The sequence below is a fragment of the Aethalodelphis obliquidens genome, unplaced genomic scaffold (genome assembly GCF_003676395.1).
Source record: "Aethalodelphis obliquidens isolate GAN/ISIS:26980383/991018 unplaced genomic scaffold, ASM367639v1 scaffold65, whole genome shotgun sequence".
In the NCBI taxonomy this organism is placed as follows: Eukaryota; Metazoa; Chordata; class Mammalia; order Artiodactyla; family Delphinidae; genus Aethalodelphis; species Aethalodelphis obliquidens.
Window position 1 is genome coordinate 3,102,704 of NW_020838009.1, and position 14,940 is coordinate 3,117,643.

Genomic DNA, 14,940 nt, shown 5'->3' on the forward strand with positions numbered 1-14,940 from the left:
ATATTTGTAAAGGATGCAACCAACAAGGTATATATTTTCCACAATATACAAACAGCTTATACAGTTCAATGTCAAAAAATCAGACAACCCAATCAAAAAAATGGGCAGAAGTCCTAAATAGTCATTTCTCCAAAGAAGACATACAGATGGCCAACAGGCACATAAAAAGATTCTCAACATCACTAATTATTAGAGAAATGCAAATGAAAACCACAATGACGTATCACCTCACACCGGTCAGAATGGATATCATCAAAAAGTCTACAAATAATAAATGCTGGAGAGGGTGTGGAGAAAAGAGAACCCTCTTGCACTGTTGGTGGGGATATAAATTGGTGCAGCCACTGTGGAGAACAGTATGGAGCATCCTTAAAAAACTAAAGAGAGTTACCATATGATCCAGCAATCTCACTCCTGGGCATATAACCAGAAAAGATGAAAACCCTGATTTGGAAAGATACATGTACCCCAATGTCCACAGCAGCACTATATACAATAGCCAAGTTCATAGCAGCACTATTTACAATAGCTAAGTGTCCGTTGACAGAGGAAGGGATAAAGAAGATGTGGTACATATATACAATGGAATATTACTCAGCCATAAAAAAGAATGAAATAATGCCATTTGCAGCCACATGGATTGACCTAGAGATTATCATTCTAAGTGAAGTCAGAGAAAGACAAAAATCATACAATATCACTTATACATGGAATCTAAAAAAAACATACAAACGAACTTATTTACAAAACAGAAATAGACTCACAGACATAGAAAACAAACTTATGGTTACCAAAGCAGAAAGGTGGGGAGAGATAAATTGGGAATTTGGGATTAACATATACACACTACTATATATAAAATAGATAACTAACAAGGACCTACTGTACAGCACAGCGAACTATATTCAATATCTTGTAACCTACAATGGAAAAGAATCTGAAAAAATACACACACATATATGTGTATATATATACACATATAAACATAACTGAATCAGTCTGAAATACTGTAAATCAACTATATTTGAATAAAAAAAAGTTAATTAAAAAATTTTGGATTAATAAATGTTTTTATTTCCAAGAAAGGGTCTACAACAGATCTTACAAAGACTCAAAACCATTTATCACACCAACACATTTTTTAACACTTCCAGTGTGTTAATGCGCCAGCCAATTATGAATATATCTATTAGAATGGAGTAATGCCCTGAAAAATAAATATTATACTTCTTAATGATAAAAGTTGCTAGGATTATTCAAGATTATGTTTTAATATAAAAAACATAACAGGAAGAAGTCTGCAAAATTTTTAAAGTAACTTGTAGTTTTATTAATTCTCCAGTACTCTTGCAACATTTTATATTACTAACAAAATTCCAATCACAGGAACCAGACACAAAATTTCGGCAGTTTACTTCAAACAGTCATATATGTAAGACCAGACTCCATAGACATTACACTGCAAAGCTCAGAGATGACTGAAAATTTAGGTAGATAATCTTATTTAGCTAAAGAATAAAAACATTTCCCACTTTCTGCAATTATAGTTGAAAAGCTCTTTACGGCAGATGACACTCAGGCTGGAGATACATGTGGCACAGTTTGAGGTAAGCAATATAAAACTCAAGTCTACGAATTGAACAGATTTTCAGTCGCTGCACAGGTTGTTCTTCTAGTTTAAGTAAGTTTAAATATTTTCATGGAAAAAAAAATAGACTTCAGGCAAATAAAAACAAATTCCAGATAAACACAGTTCAGTGTTTTTTATTTTACCTTCATCAAGGCAGGCAAAGTACAGATGCTGTACATTAAAAACATACACATACACCATTCACAGCACATGGACTCCTACAGGGAGGAGGCCGTTTTCTAAGCACTGCTCCCCTCTGAAGCGCGCAACTGCAGCTAAATGTACAATGAGCCATCTGCTGGTCCCACGTAGCCGACTCCAATGAGCAGGACGTCGAGCAGCGTCCATATTCCCAGGCCCCCAAAGCTGAAGAGCTTGCCGAGGCCTTCTCGCCACTGGCCCAGGTAGAAGCGGTCCGCTCCAAACCCACCAAGGGTGATGCTGCAACAGCAAACAGGCCTGGAGTCCATCAACGGCCCCCCGACTGCGCCTGCATTACTGCGCCTCAGTAACCGCTAACTCACATGTGGGAAAGGGCCTCAAATCACCAGATCCCTTAATCAGGACACAGTGACTATCTCACAAATGTACAACACTAAACAATCATGGGCAACAAGACCGTTTAATTGTCAAAAGTAAACACTTTTTAGCTGTAATAAAATCTAATGGTTCTTTTCAAAAAAATCGAGCTTGTTGCTTTTTTAACCTTGAAATGGCACATCCAGGAGAGCAAAGTGGGGCTAGTCCTACAGACAGTGCAGGAACATGGTGGTCGAAGGTGGCATCGCCAGGCAGCCAACACCACATGGCCGCCCAGATCAAGTCGTGAACGTTGTCAGTCACCCATCTTTCATGTTCAGAATAAATGACTTTTAAGGTTCCTTCAAATTCTAAGATCTAACAATATTCGGACAACTTCTCATTGTATTTCTTTTAAAGCTTTTATTATGAAAAATTCCAAACATATAAAAGTAAAAAGAAGAGAACAGCACCCATGACCCAGCTCCAATAGTTATCAACATGTGTCCATCCCTGGTTCATCTACACCCTTCCAATCCCCCACCCTGAGTACCAAGAAGCAAACACCAGGCATTATCACATTCACCGTGAATATTCTCAAAGAAACCATGCTGAGCCCAGAGAAGGAAATTATTCTTATTTTTAAAAAATCAGCTATTAAATGTGCCATGGTAATTTAAGATGTCAACAATGTGGGGGAAGCTGGGTGAAGGGTGTACAGGAAGTCTCTAGCTTTGCAACTTTTTTTTAAATCTAAAATTATTCCAAAATAAAAAGTTTATTGAAAAGCAGAAAGTCAGCTGTTAGTTTGAATGTGAACCACTGCTGACAAAGACGCTGGGTGTCACCAAATCTGTCGTTGCATCTAATTTTCTATCGTGGACCCGTCTTTCACTTTCCAGCTGTGCTTTCCTGCCAGCAGGATCCTCCTCTTCCCCAGCCCAAACCCTGACGCAGTGGTTCCTGACAAGGGGCCACCTGGCCACCCCTGGAGGCATTTTTGATTCTCACAGCTTCAGTGGGGGTTGGGGAGACTGCTAACACGCAGTAAATGGAGTCCAGAGATGCTGCTGAACATCCTGCTCTGCAGAGGACGCCCCACAGCAGAGAATTCTTGGCCCAAATGTCAACAATGACAAGGCTGAGAAGCCCTGCCCGCGTCTCACCACAGGCCACAGGCCACCTCAGACTCTTAACCTAAACCTCCAACAGCAGATGCCTACCTTCCTAATCAGAGAATCATTTAACCAGCACCCCACCTGCCCTTCCCTCTGGTGGGAAGAACTGGTACAATTTTCTTTTCAAACTGTTGAAAAGTTTAACTAATACAAGCAAATTTTTATGTAAAAATTGTAAGTCTATAAGTATGTTTGAATGGTGGAATTATAAGTGATTTTCAACGTTTCTCTTTGTCATTTTCATTTTTTTCCAGTTTTCAGTACTGAGCATGTATTATTTTTTGTAATAAAGAAGAAAATTACTGAAAATTAAAGATATACATCATAAACTTACCGACTTTAATTAGTATATGGCATTTTACTAATTCAGGGTACACTCAGGATGGGAAGCACTGACTGGCTCTAATGATCTCTAGTAATGACTACAGTCATCTCTAGAATGTGCAGGTCATCTAGGGAGGAAAATCAGCAACGGGCCATTAAATTCCACGAGGGTACTGGTCTGACCACCTAAATAACCTCCCACAGTGCTGTCCCTATGGTCTACCTAACACACGGCGGGATCTGAGTGGATGGAGGAGGAGCTTGGAAGAGCCCACCAACCCCAACGAAATCCAAATGGCAACCGATTTACTAGAAACGGAGCTTACCTCAGAGCCAGAGCAGTAGACCACTTATAACCGCCAGTCCAGTTGCAGTACAGCATTTTCGGAAAAGTACGGTTACCTTAAAAAAGGGAAAACACTCCACATAAAAACACGCGTATAAAAATACTCTCACACAGAGACTAAATTATAACTAGGGGCCTTGTGATTTACAATGTAAAAAGCCAACTTTCTTTACAAAAGTAAATGTTCACTACAATGAATGGTAAAAAGAAAGCCCTCACTGTCTATGAGCACAGACTTGACATTTAAATCAGTTTTGTGAGGATCACAGCTTGAAGAAGGTAAAACACCCCACCTGCTGTGAAAACGTGGGGCTGAGACAGACAAACCAGGCACCGGGAAGGGAGCGGGCCCACAGACCGCCCGGAGTCCTGGGACACTGGGCTGTCCCAGCCAGAAAAAGTGAGACTGAATCCACCTTACACCATATACCAAACCAACCCCAGAGGACTAGAGACCTAAACGTGAAAGGCCACATTTACCACTTTTAAAAGAACATACAGGAAATTATGAATCTGGAGTAGGGAAAGATTTCTTACAACAAAAAAGGGCTAACTCTGAAAGACTAAAAACTTCAACTAACTAAAAATTTAAAGTTCTGTTCAAAAGATACCAAAAGAAAGGGGTTGTGGGGGGAGTTAAAATCTGGGAGAGGATGTTAGGGACACCAAAAAATTACTACCCAAAATATAAAAGAATTCCTAGAAGTCTGTAAGAAAAAAAAACAAAACGTAGGGATAACAAGTATTGGAGAGGATGTGGATCATCACGAACAGATGTGTAACCACTGGTGGGAATGTAAACGGATACAACCGTCCTGGAAAATAACACACGCAAGAGAGTGTATGCCAGACAAACATGTGCAACCAGGAGACATGGACAAAAGCTTTAACAGCAGCGCAATTTGTAAGGAAAAAAACTGTAAATAATCCAAACGCAGTGGAGAAAGGATAAACTATGACACAATCTTACAAGTTATTATATAGAAGTAAAAAAAAATTGTAATAAGAGAAGACAAATGGAAGAATCTTAGAGCCATGATGTTGAAAGATGGTCTCAGAAGACCATAAACAGTCTATATTATACAATTCTAAAACATGCACTACTGAATAATTTACCACACTATATTCTAGTACATTCATGTGATAGAACTACAAAAAATTTAAAGAAAAGGAAGTGAGATGATAAGAAAATCCAAAAGGGTGGTTACCTCTGAAGAAGAGGCAGGGTAACTGCGTGCAGGAAACACACTCTGGTAGTTTCAATGGCATCACGCTGCTTTAGTTGTTAATTTGGGGGAAACTCAATTATACACTATGCTTTATACCTTACACATTTTTTGTTTTATCAAATATTACATTTTAAAATAGAACTGGCATAACTAAAAATAGTGCTAATAAATATTGCTGACGAAACAATTAAAATTTAATTCTTAAGTTTCTGGTTACAGTTCCATAAATAAGCATAGAAAAAATATCTTGCTCACAGATTTCCTTAACGCTGACCTACCCAGGCAGTGGATGTGGTCCCGCACGGTGCAGTTGGCCGTGTAGCGCTGCCGCGGGCAGGACACCGCCATGCAGCTGGTGGAGCTGGAGCACTCGTAGTCGGTTTCCGGAAGCTGCCAGCAGAACCTGCAAGTCATGTTGAGGACAAAGCTCTTTCGGGATTTGAAGTCTTGATCCTACGTACCAAAGGACACAGAACTATTCAATCATAATACAGTAGTTTGTTAATAGGTCAATAAAACTACAGTCATATGGCACCAAGTGTCTAAAATACTTTATGACCTAGGAGGAAGTGGCAGAAAAACAGGTATCAAACCAATATGTACACAATACAAATGTGTATGCTATGATCCTATGATCATAAATATACAACCAAAAATATATACCTAACAAAAAATATCTAGACAAATGCACATCAAAGTAACAAAGGTTATTTCAGAATGATAAGATTATTTCATCACTGTTACTTTGGCTAAATTTTTAATAATGCACATGTGTACTTTTATAACACAGAAAAAAGGAAAATGTACTTTATAAAGCCTCGGAGTCACAGAGAGTTCAAAGGGCAGATGAGTCCCTCTGCTCAAGGTCACGGAGCTGCAAGCCCGTGCAGAACGCAGAAGCCCTGTTCCTGGAGGAACAGCCTGGCCACCGGGTCTCAACTCTTCCCTAGGAGCCGTCCTGCGAGTGGCCCAGAGCCCCAGGGCTGTCACTGCTGTGACACACCCACGAGCACCCAGCAGGACCGACCCATAGGCAGCCCCAGAAAACCACTCCCAACTTAGAAAGAACTGCATGGAGAGGCTGATGAGCAAGTGTTCACTGTGGGCCCTGAACTTTGAGACCAGAGATATTTTTCATTTCAATTTTAAATGTCCTTATTTTGTTTTCTGCCTATAAGAGCAGTCCATGTTCTTTTATGTTGCACATTTGGAAATTACAGAAAAAACCTGTAACCTCTCCAGAGACAAGCACTTTTAACCTTCTTTCATTTTTCCTTCCTATAGTACAGATTTACATACGTGGAATTACACTGAAAACATTTTGTATCCACTTGACATTATATTGTAATAAATATTTTTCAAAATCATATTTAAATGGTAACACAATCACCTCTGGAAGTATTATATTTACTAACTTTTTTGATTAATGCAAAACTCCTATTATGGGCAGTATTTGAAACTGAGTAAGGCACTGCATGATTTCAGCAATATTGTTTTAAATGTCTGCATACTTCTAGTGATGCATCCATAACACGTTTCTTACCAATTGTTTTTTAAAACTAGGTAATAAGTTTACGTGGTACAAACTCCCGGAGACAACAGGAGAGTGGGGAGAAGGCTGGTGCAGCCCAGCCCTCAGCAGCACTGCCCTCCCCAGCACCAAGCACCGCTCACCCACTCTGGCCTTCCAGGGAGTCTGTTCTATGCATGGGCACGTTTACATCAGATACGTTTCTTTTTTTTTTTTAATTTAATGTTCCCACTGATATTTACTTTTCACTTAATTGTATAGATATCGATAAATATCCCTAGAGCTGCCTAGTTCTTCTCAATGGCTGCAATGTATTTATTTCACTACACAGTGGACCATAAATTAAACTGTTCTCTTTTGTACATTCGGCTTGTTTCCAATCTTGCCTGTGTGAACAAAGCAGCTAAGAATATCCTTAGGCATATTTATTTGCATACACGTGCAATATGTAATATCTGTAAGATAAATTCCTAAATATGAAATTGCTGGGTCAAAGCTTATGTGCATCTATAAGTTTCAGAGATAAGACAAAGTGCTCACAAGAGGCTGACTAACCTACCCGCCTGCTAACAAGATACAGGAGTGTTTGTCCCTTATACCCTTAAGAACTCAGAGTGTTAAACTTTTTGATTGTTTTGCCAATCTGATAGTTTAAAAAATGCATTGGGCTTCCCTGGTGGCGCAGTGGTTGGGGGTCCGCCTGCTGATGCAGGGGACGCGGGTTCGTGCCCCGGTCCAGGAGGATCCTACATGCCGCGGAGCGGCTGGGCCCATGGGCCATGGCCGCTGGGCCTGCGCGTCCGGAGCCTGTCCTCCGCAGCGGGGGAGGCACCAGCGGTGAGAGGCCCGCGTACCGCAAACAAAACAAAACAAAACAAAACGCATTGATTTGTACTTAATCATGAGAAAAATTAAACTTTTTTTCATGCATTGAAAGTCCAATTGTATTTCCTTTCCTATGAACCCTCTGTTCATGTCCTAATACCATTTCTCTACAGGACTGTCATCTTTTTCTTATTGGCTTTTTGGAAGTCTTTATATATTATGGATATTATTGCATTATTTGTCACGTGTATTAGAAATACTTTTTCCTAGTTTGTCATTTATCGTTGGCCTTTATGCTTTTTTTTAGGTCATGCAGAAATCTCTAATTTTTAGTAGTCAAATCTATCAATTCCTTCTTTTATGGCTTCTAAATTTTATTTCATACTTAGAAAAATATTCCCTACTTTGAGATTATAACAAAACTATCTCATGCTTTCTCTGGTACTTTGTGGTTTCACTTTTTCACATTAAATCTTTGATCTGGAATTTACTTTGGATAAAACAGGATTCCACTTTTTTCCATATAGCTACACAGGCACCCCAGCATTTACTGAATCCATTTTCACACCACAAAAAAGTATAGATCCCCAAAAAAGCTCATCTGTAGTAAAAAGATTTGTTACCTTTCCCTTTGTGAAACAGCTGTCATTAGTAAGGATACAGAACCTATCTGAAGGAATTAAACTTGCTTCAAATACACTAGCAGACTGAGCTCTTCTCCAAGGAACAGAAAGCAGCGTTTCTATCAAGCACATTTCCAGCTGAGGTAACTGGCTTGATAGTTCCCATCATAGCTGGAGCAGGAGTTAGCTGATATGAAAGGGGTTGCAGGATTTTTGCATTAATTTCTATTTATATACTTAACAGGGCCATTATAAAACAATTTCTTTGACTAGTGTAATCCAGGTAAGGTTCCCTTGCTCTGAGTCCCTATGCAGTATGCATTAGAAGGACAAGAAGAGTTTCTTTCTTTCCATTAATATGAAGTTCAAAATAAGGTGCAGGAGGGAGGGAGAGAGCTGAGTGCAGCACAGCGAAAGGATGAGCATTTGCACGTGCACCTGCGTATGCAGATGGTCACAGCTTATTTCTTCCTGAAATGCTAACTTATTTAGCGAGACAGGATCCTACAGGTGGTCATTAAACAAACAAGGGAAGAATGCACGGCCTGCCCCAGATCACCTGGCCGCAGCAGTCCTGAGGCCCGTGGCTCCTGACAGCCAATTATTCGACTGCTCTTCATTTTTAAGAAGAAACAGACCACCAGACGCTCCTGGGGCTGCCTTCAAATGCCACACTTGCGGGCTGAGCATCTGCTACTTTACAGGATTCGCGATGACTGGCTAGTCAGGAAGCAGGTGAGGTGAAAGCACCTCGGGAGAAGGGAAGGAACCCATCCAGGGCACATCTCAGCCAAGGGGTGAGGATGCACCAGGGACCAGCACCCAGGACTTCAGAAACTTACCTAAGCTTTGTAATTTCTCCTATTCTCTGCTATTTTCCGCTAAATGAAACTACTTGTTTTTGGAACACCTAAAGAAGGAAGAAATTGAGAACTATGTTTCATTCAGGAACCAGCTGTGAGAGATGAACGTCAAAGACACTGAGGCAAACAAAGGAGGCTAATTCTGGAAAAGCTCTCCTCAGCCATCAGTTTTCTCATTTTTCACAAGGTACCTACTATCTGCCAGACCAATGAAGTACGCAATTTCAAAAGCCTTCAAACAGGTTTCGCCATTAGGTAAGTAGGGAGAAAATTCTATGTAAGATACAGCAACAGAGACTAACTGATAATCCAAGGGCAGTCATGAAGATTACCCAGCAACTAGTTCAATTTTCCAGCACACTTTAAAGGTAACTCTGATATAAGAAAATGACAAATACTGACAGTTACAAACACTATGTCCAGACACTGAGAACACATAAAATCTCATTTCCCCTTTGGAGTGAAGCCTCCCTCATGCCCTCACCTGATACTAGACCTCAGGAGAAATAGAGAAAGAGCCTGGGGGTGGAAGGAACTTTCTAACCTAGCCCTCTGCAGACCAAGTTCCAAAGAACCGACAGGGAAAGGTATCTTGTTCAAGTAAGTTAGAATCACTGGGTCAAAGGGAATCTGCAAAAGAGAATATGGTGGGCTTCCCTTGGTGGCGCAGTGGTTAAGAATCCGCCTGCCAATGCAGGGGACAGGGGTTCAAGCCCTGGTACGGGAAGATCCCACATGCCGTGGAGCCCGTGCGACACAACTACTGAGCCTGCACTCTAGAGCCCACGAGCCACAACTACTGAAGCCCATGTACCACAACTACCAAAGCCTGAGCACCTAGAGCCCGTGCTCCGCAACAAGAGAAGCCACCGCAAGGAGAAGCCTGCACACCGCAACGAAGAGTAGCCTCCGATCACAACTAGAGAAAGTCTGTGCGCAGCAATGAAGACCCAACGCAGCCAAAGATAAATAAATTAATTAAAAGAAAAATCTTACTTCCTACTGCTTCCCTTAAAAAAAAAGAAAAAAGACAGAGATAGAGAATATGGTATGGAATCTGTGTTTTCCTCCTCAACCATCTCCCAGAAAGAGGGCACCATGGAAACACTTCAGGAAAGCTGTTCTGGGCCCATCTCCTGATTTAACAAGAGACAGATGACTAAATCACAGAGCTAGTCATGGCAGGTCCAAGAGTAAAACACTGCCTCATTATTCATTTCTACTCTCTATCTCACCCACATGCTGGGACTACAATGAAGTTTGCAGTAATTTCCCTGGTCCAACGGTTCAAAAATGCAGATACACGAGTCTCCCTGCCCTTGTCACATTCAACAGGTGTGGGGCTGCCGCCAGGAGTCTGTGGCTCTGAAGCAGGTATCCCGAGAGCATGTTAAGGAACACCGACTGTGGAAGCCTTTGTAGGCTCCTTCCTGGCTGTCAACATATCAGAGATGGGCTGCAGGAGTGACCACTGTAACAGGGTCATTTCTAATGGGCAACAGTTGGTGCGTTTGAGCTTTTACTTCCTACTTTTTGTAAGAAGTCTGACAATTGCTTCAATTTATCCTCATGTCAAAAAATTGCTATCTGAACCCTTGCAACCAAACCTTACTTGGAGATGGAAGTTTCCATCTTCTGATAAAGCTGACTTTATTCCTCAAATCTTACTTTTAAAATGCAGAGCACTTTCTGAATTTCCTCCATAGTCAAGTCTAAACTCTACTTATAACTCGAGCTTTACGATCAGTTTATTAAGAATAAGTAAGCTGCAGTACTTACAACACAGGTAACAGAAGGTTTGACTGTGCAGTCAAAAGTGACAGGCTGCCCATAGACACAGGAGAAATTGGTCTTGCACTCTATACAGTCTGCGGGAAGTCTGCTACACAAACCATTGCTCGGACACTTCATCATATAAGGTGGGATATCGGTGCTTTCTGTGAGAGGTGAGAGAGAAGCTTATTCTCTTGGAATACTGATTACAATAACAGAGGAAAGCAATTTTCTAAGCTTAAGGAACACAATCATGAACATAACATATATACAGTGCTAGGAATAAATTAGGACCTCAAAAAGTCTATCATGTTACAAGATGAAAAAAACGAAAGCTTACAGATGATAAAGTTCGTTCAAGATCACTGAGGGAGGGCAAAACTGGAACCAGAGCCCAAACCTCTCAGTTTCCAATCCAATGTTCTTTTCACTTGAATTCACGAATTTGTAAGTGAAGCCCCTAACCCTCTAAGTGAATCAATCGGTACAACAACGCACCAACCCTAGAAAAACGTCCTGTCATTATTCCACTTTGGTACTTCAACAAGCCACCATCTGCAAGTAACATTTACAATTTTACAGTACCAAAGTTCAAAATAGTTCTTTATATTAGTAACTTATTCAGTGGGTTGCAGTAAGTTTCTCCAGCCAGCCTAGCTGGGAGTATAATATATTACTATCACTTAAGAGAGGATCAAAATTGCAACCAGTATTCTCAGGAAGAGAAGCTTTCAAAAACGTCCAAGAGAGTAAAAAATTCTTGTGCTTTCTCTATAAAATAATCTATGTTTTAAACTCAAGTATGCTGCTGTCTTCCAGCAGTCTTTTATAGACTCAGTAAAATACGTCTGCCAGTTTCAATTTACTGAAGTCATGGAACTCTAAAGGGATGAAACTACAGAGACCAAAGTTCCATTTAGCAAAACACACTAATACTCATTTAAATCTGGTCCTAAAGTCACTATTAAGTGGGCAATTCTACAAAATGCCTACAAAAGGGTATACTTACAAAAGGGTATAATTCCTATTATACCCTTTTGTAATAGGAACAAAAGAAAAGAAAATTTTCTTTTCTTTTGTTCCTATTACTACCGTGGCTGGAGGATGGGCACTTAGAATCACAAAGCCAAGAATTTACAGGGCCAGGACAACCCCACGACCTTAAAAAGATGAGAAAACGGAAACCCAAAAAGGTGAATATTTTGCTCCAGCTCCCAGCAGCACCACCAGAGATAGATGCCAGGTCTGTACCAGTCCTTCTGCAATCCCTCCATTTCACACAGCCCTGGGGGAGCCTTTAATAATATCCAACATCAGGAACAGGGTTCCAAAAGCACAAGAAATTTTCTGAAGGGAAAGAAGCGTTGGTTGAAGGTTATCTTGATGGATGAAGCGGAAAAAAGAAAAAACTTGAAATAAAGAGATGGAAATGAGGAGCCTGGGACTGGAAAAAGATGAGACAGGAATGTCAAAAGGTACTGAAATACCAAGACTGTCTACAGAAAAGGTATGCATCTGCCTTTAGTTCACATATCTAAAATGCAATCAATAAAATGTTCAAAACATGGAAAATGATGTCATATTCTACAAGAAATTTTATCCAAAAAGAAAAGAAAGAGACCACTAGATACAAATATACACGTTTACTAGAAGAGAAAACGTCTAGTACCTGCTGCCCTGGGCACTACTGTGAACGTACGTGTGGGGCCCGGATCCTTGTCGGACTGAGCCAGCGGCTGCGAAGGCTCTACACTGAAGGATCCTATGATTAGAGAAACGAAGACCTCAGGCTATGTGTGTATCGCGCCAGGCCCACAGCTGCTCGGGCAAACATCTCGGCCTGACCGCCGGGAAACTGAACATGAAACCCAATGGGGTCGACACCAATTTAGGTCTGCGGGCAACTGGAGACGACGCGCGGTGCCGAGACCCAGCTCCGCGTCCCAGGCCGAGCCCCCAGGCCCACAGTTCGAGGCTCGCGGCTCCGGCTCCCTGAGCCGAGGCGCGGCGGCAGGACGAGCCGGACTCGGCTGTAGCAACCCGCGCCCTCCGCCCGCACTCAGCCTCCGCCCAAGGGCCCAGGCCGACGGTCCTCGCGGTCCTGGGTTCCCCACCCCTCAGCCCGGCCCGGCGCAGACCCCTGCCCCCAACTCACCGCCGCCCGAGAGGATGTAGAACTGCGAAAGGAATAGCAGCACTCGACACAGGCGGCGTAGGTCCCACAGCAGGACCCCTGCACGCGCCATCTTGCCAGAGGAAACACTTCCGGGCCGCGGGGGACGCCGGGCCGAGAGGAGTGGGGGGGGAGGGGGTTCACGGCGCAGGCGCGGCCCCTCCTCCCAAGTTCCCCGCGCCCCGCCTCCTAGGGCTGCCAGCGCCTGTGACAAGGCGTTCACCTCTCCCCCGGCGGATGGAGACACGGAAAGGTCACCTGGACCCCGAAAGTCACACCTGAGGGATCGAGAGCAGAGGGGGGGAAATGTGGGAAGTTGGCCGCTGTATACCTGTGGCCGGATCTGTACGTTTAGAGACAAAAACTGCTGCTGTGCGCTTGGTACCGTGCGGAGGTTTGACGACGTTACGTTTTTGTCAGACTAAAAAGCCTCTTGTTTACAGATGAGGAAACTGGCCCAGACTGCTCGGTAAGGACCCCAGGTGTGCCAGGTGGCCCCCAAGGACCCACTCCCCGCGACCCCAGGGCCCGGGCAGCGTCCCGCGAGCATCTCTCCAGGCCCGCCCTGCTCAGATGTCTAACCAGTCCTCAGAGACGCTCCTCGAAGGCGGGGAGAAGCCGGACTGAAGTGCGGCCGCGGGTGTCAGGCCCCCACACCCCTGGAGGCGGCCCGCCCCGGGAGGGAGCTGCTCCCAGGCCGCGGCTCCCTGCGGCCGGCACAGCGATCCGCACCTGTTCCCACCGCACCTGTTCCCACCGCAGCAACATTCGTGCTGGGCTGAGCACGGGCTTCCCTCTCCCCGCCCACCCAACACAAGGTTGTCTGGGGTGGGGATGGGGAGTCTTCTGACGCCCCCTGCCTCACTAGCACGTTTGGTGAATTCAAGGAATGTATCGAATAGTGCTTGGCCTCAATTAAAGTTAGCTTAAACAGGTACATCACACAATCTGCACCTTCCATCACACAGGCCTGACCCTTGAACAACTTTGGGGTGAGGGGCGCAGTGTAACTTAGAGCAGGCCCTCCTCATTCGGTTCTTCCCTATCGGTGACTCCACCTCCTTAGATTCCACCAACTGCGGGTAGGACTGTGTATACTCTAGTATTTGCTATTGAAAAAAACCCACGAGTAAGTGGACCCGTGCAGTTCAATCCTGTTGTTCACGGTCAGCCCTGCTGGTTTGTCTTCCAACTCTTCAGGAAGCTAAATGATAAGCGTGTACAGAAGAGAGAGCAGGTCTTAAATTTATTTTGAATTCCACAGCACATAACCAAATAAACACAAAAAATACTGCTTGATTGGTAGCTAAATTCACTACTGACATAAAGCCATTTTAATTGTTTTGAGCAGTAAGGTATTTTTCTCAGTTAAAATCAGAAATCCACTTGAGTCTGTAAATCAGTGGAATGTCATCCCATCAGAAGAGTAATTTAACTCTAGGGGAGCAAATTATTATGGTATAAACCTATAGGTGAAACCCTGGAAGCACTACATAACACATTTTATTTGAGAGTTTATTTTTTCTAAAGATAAATAAGGTTCAATTGTCATTTAGAAGTATTAAAATGGCAACTCTTATCCTATAGTGGAAACTACAGAAGATTTGCACAACACTGAATTTCTTTGAGTTCAGAATCCTTTGTTAGTAATCCAATATTTAGTACTAGCTTCTTCTTTTGTGATTGTTGGTTGGTTAAAACAAACTGATTCTGATTTTGAAAATAAAGTTTCAGGACCTCCCTAGTGGTCCAGAGGTTAAGACTCCACTTTTCCACTTCAGGGGGCATGGGTTTGATCCCTGGTAAGGGAAGTTCCACATGCTGTGGGGTGTAGCCAAAAATAAGAAAAATAAAGTTTCAGTGCGAACTTTAGTAAAACTTCAGTTAAAAAATACCTGAGGCATAATGTTATTAGAAAATAAGATA

The 14,940-nt window shown here is 42.7% G+C and overlaps 1 protein-coding gene across 4 annotated transcripts; it reads right to left on the reverse strand.

Annotated features, from left to right (window-relative positions):
* Positions 1 to 1,737: 1,737 nt before the first annotated feature.
* TM2D3 (TM2 domain containing 3) lies at positions 1,738 to 13,108 on the reverse strand. Of its 4 annotated transcripts, none has more exons than XM_027089157.1 (6): positions 12,997 to 13,105; positions 12,511 to 12,603; positions 10,848 to 11,005; positions 5,505 to 5,679; positions 3,978 to 4,053; positions 1,738 to 2,071 (listed from the first exon to the last, which is right to left on the reverse strand). In XM_027089157.1, the coding sequence occupies exons 1-6, from the start codon at positions 13,085 to 13,087 to the stop codon at positions 1,906 to 1,908; spliced, it is 759 nt and encodes a 252-aa protein (XP_026944958.1). In that variant the 5' UTR covers positions 13,088 to 13,105; the 3' UTR covers positions 1,738 to 1,905. The 4 variants fall into 4 exon arrangements, with proteins under 4 accessions (XP_026944958.1, XP_026944960.1, XP_026944957.1 ...); XM_027089156.1 differs by lacking the exon at positions 1,738 to 2,071 and adding an exon at positions 2,234 to 2,477; XM_027089159.1 differs by lacking the exon at positions 12,511 to 12,603 and having other exon boundaries at positions 12,997 to 13,108.
* Positions 13,109 to 14,940: the final 1,832 nt, after the last annotated feature.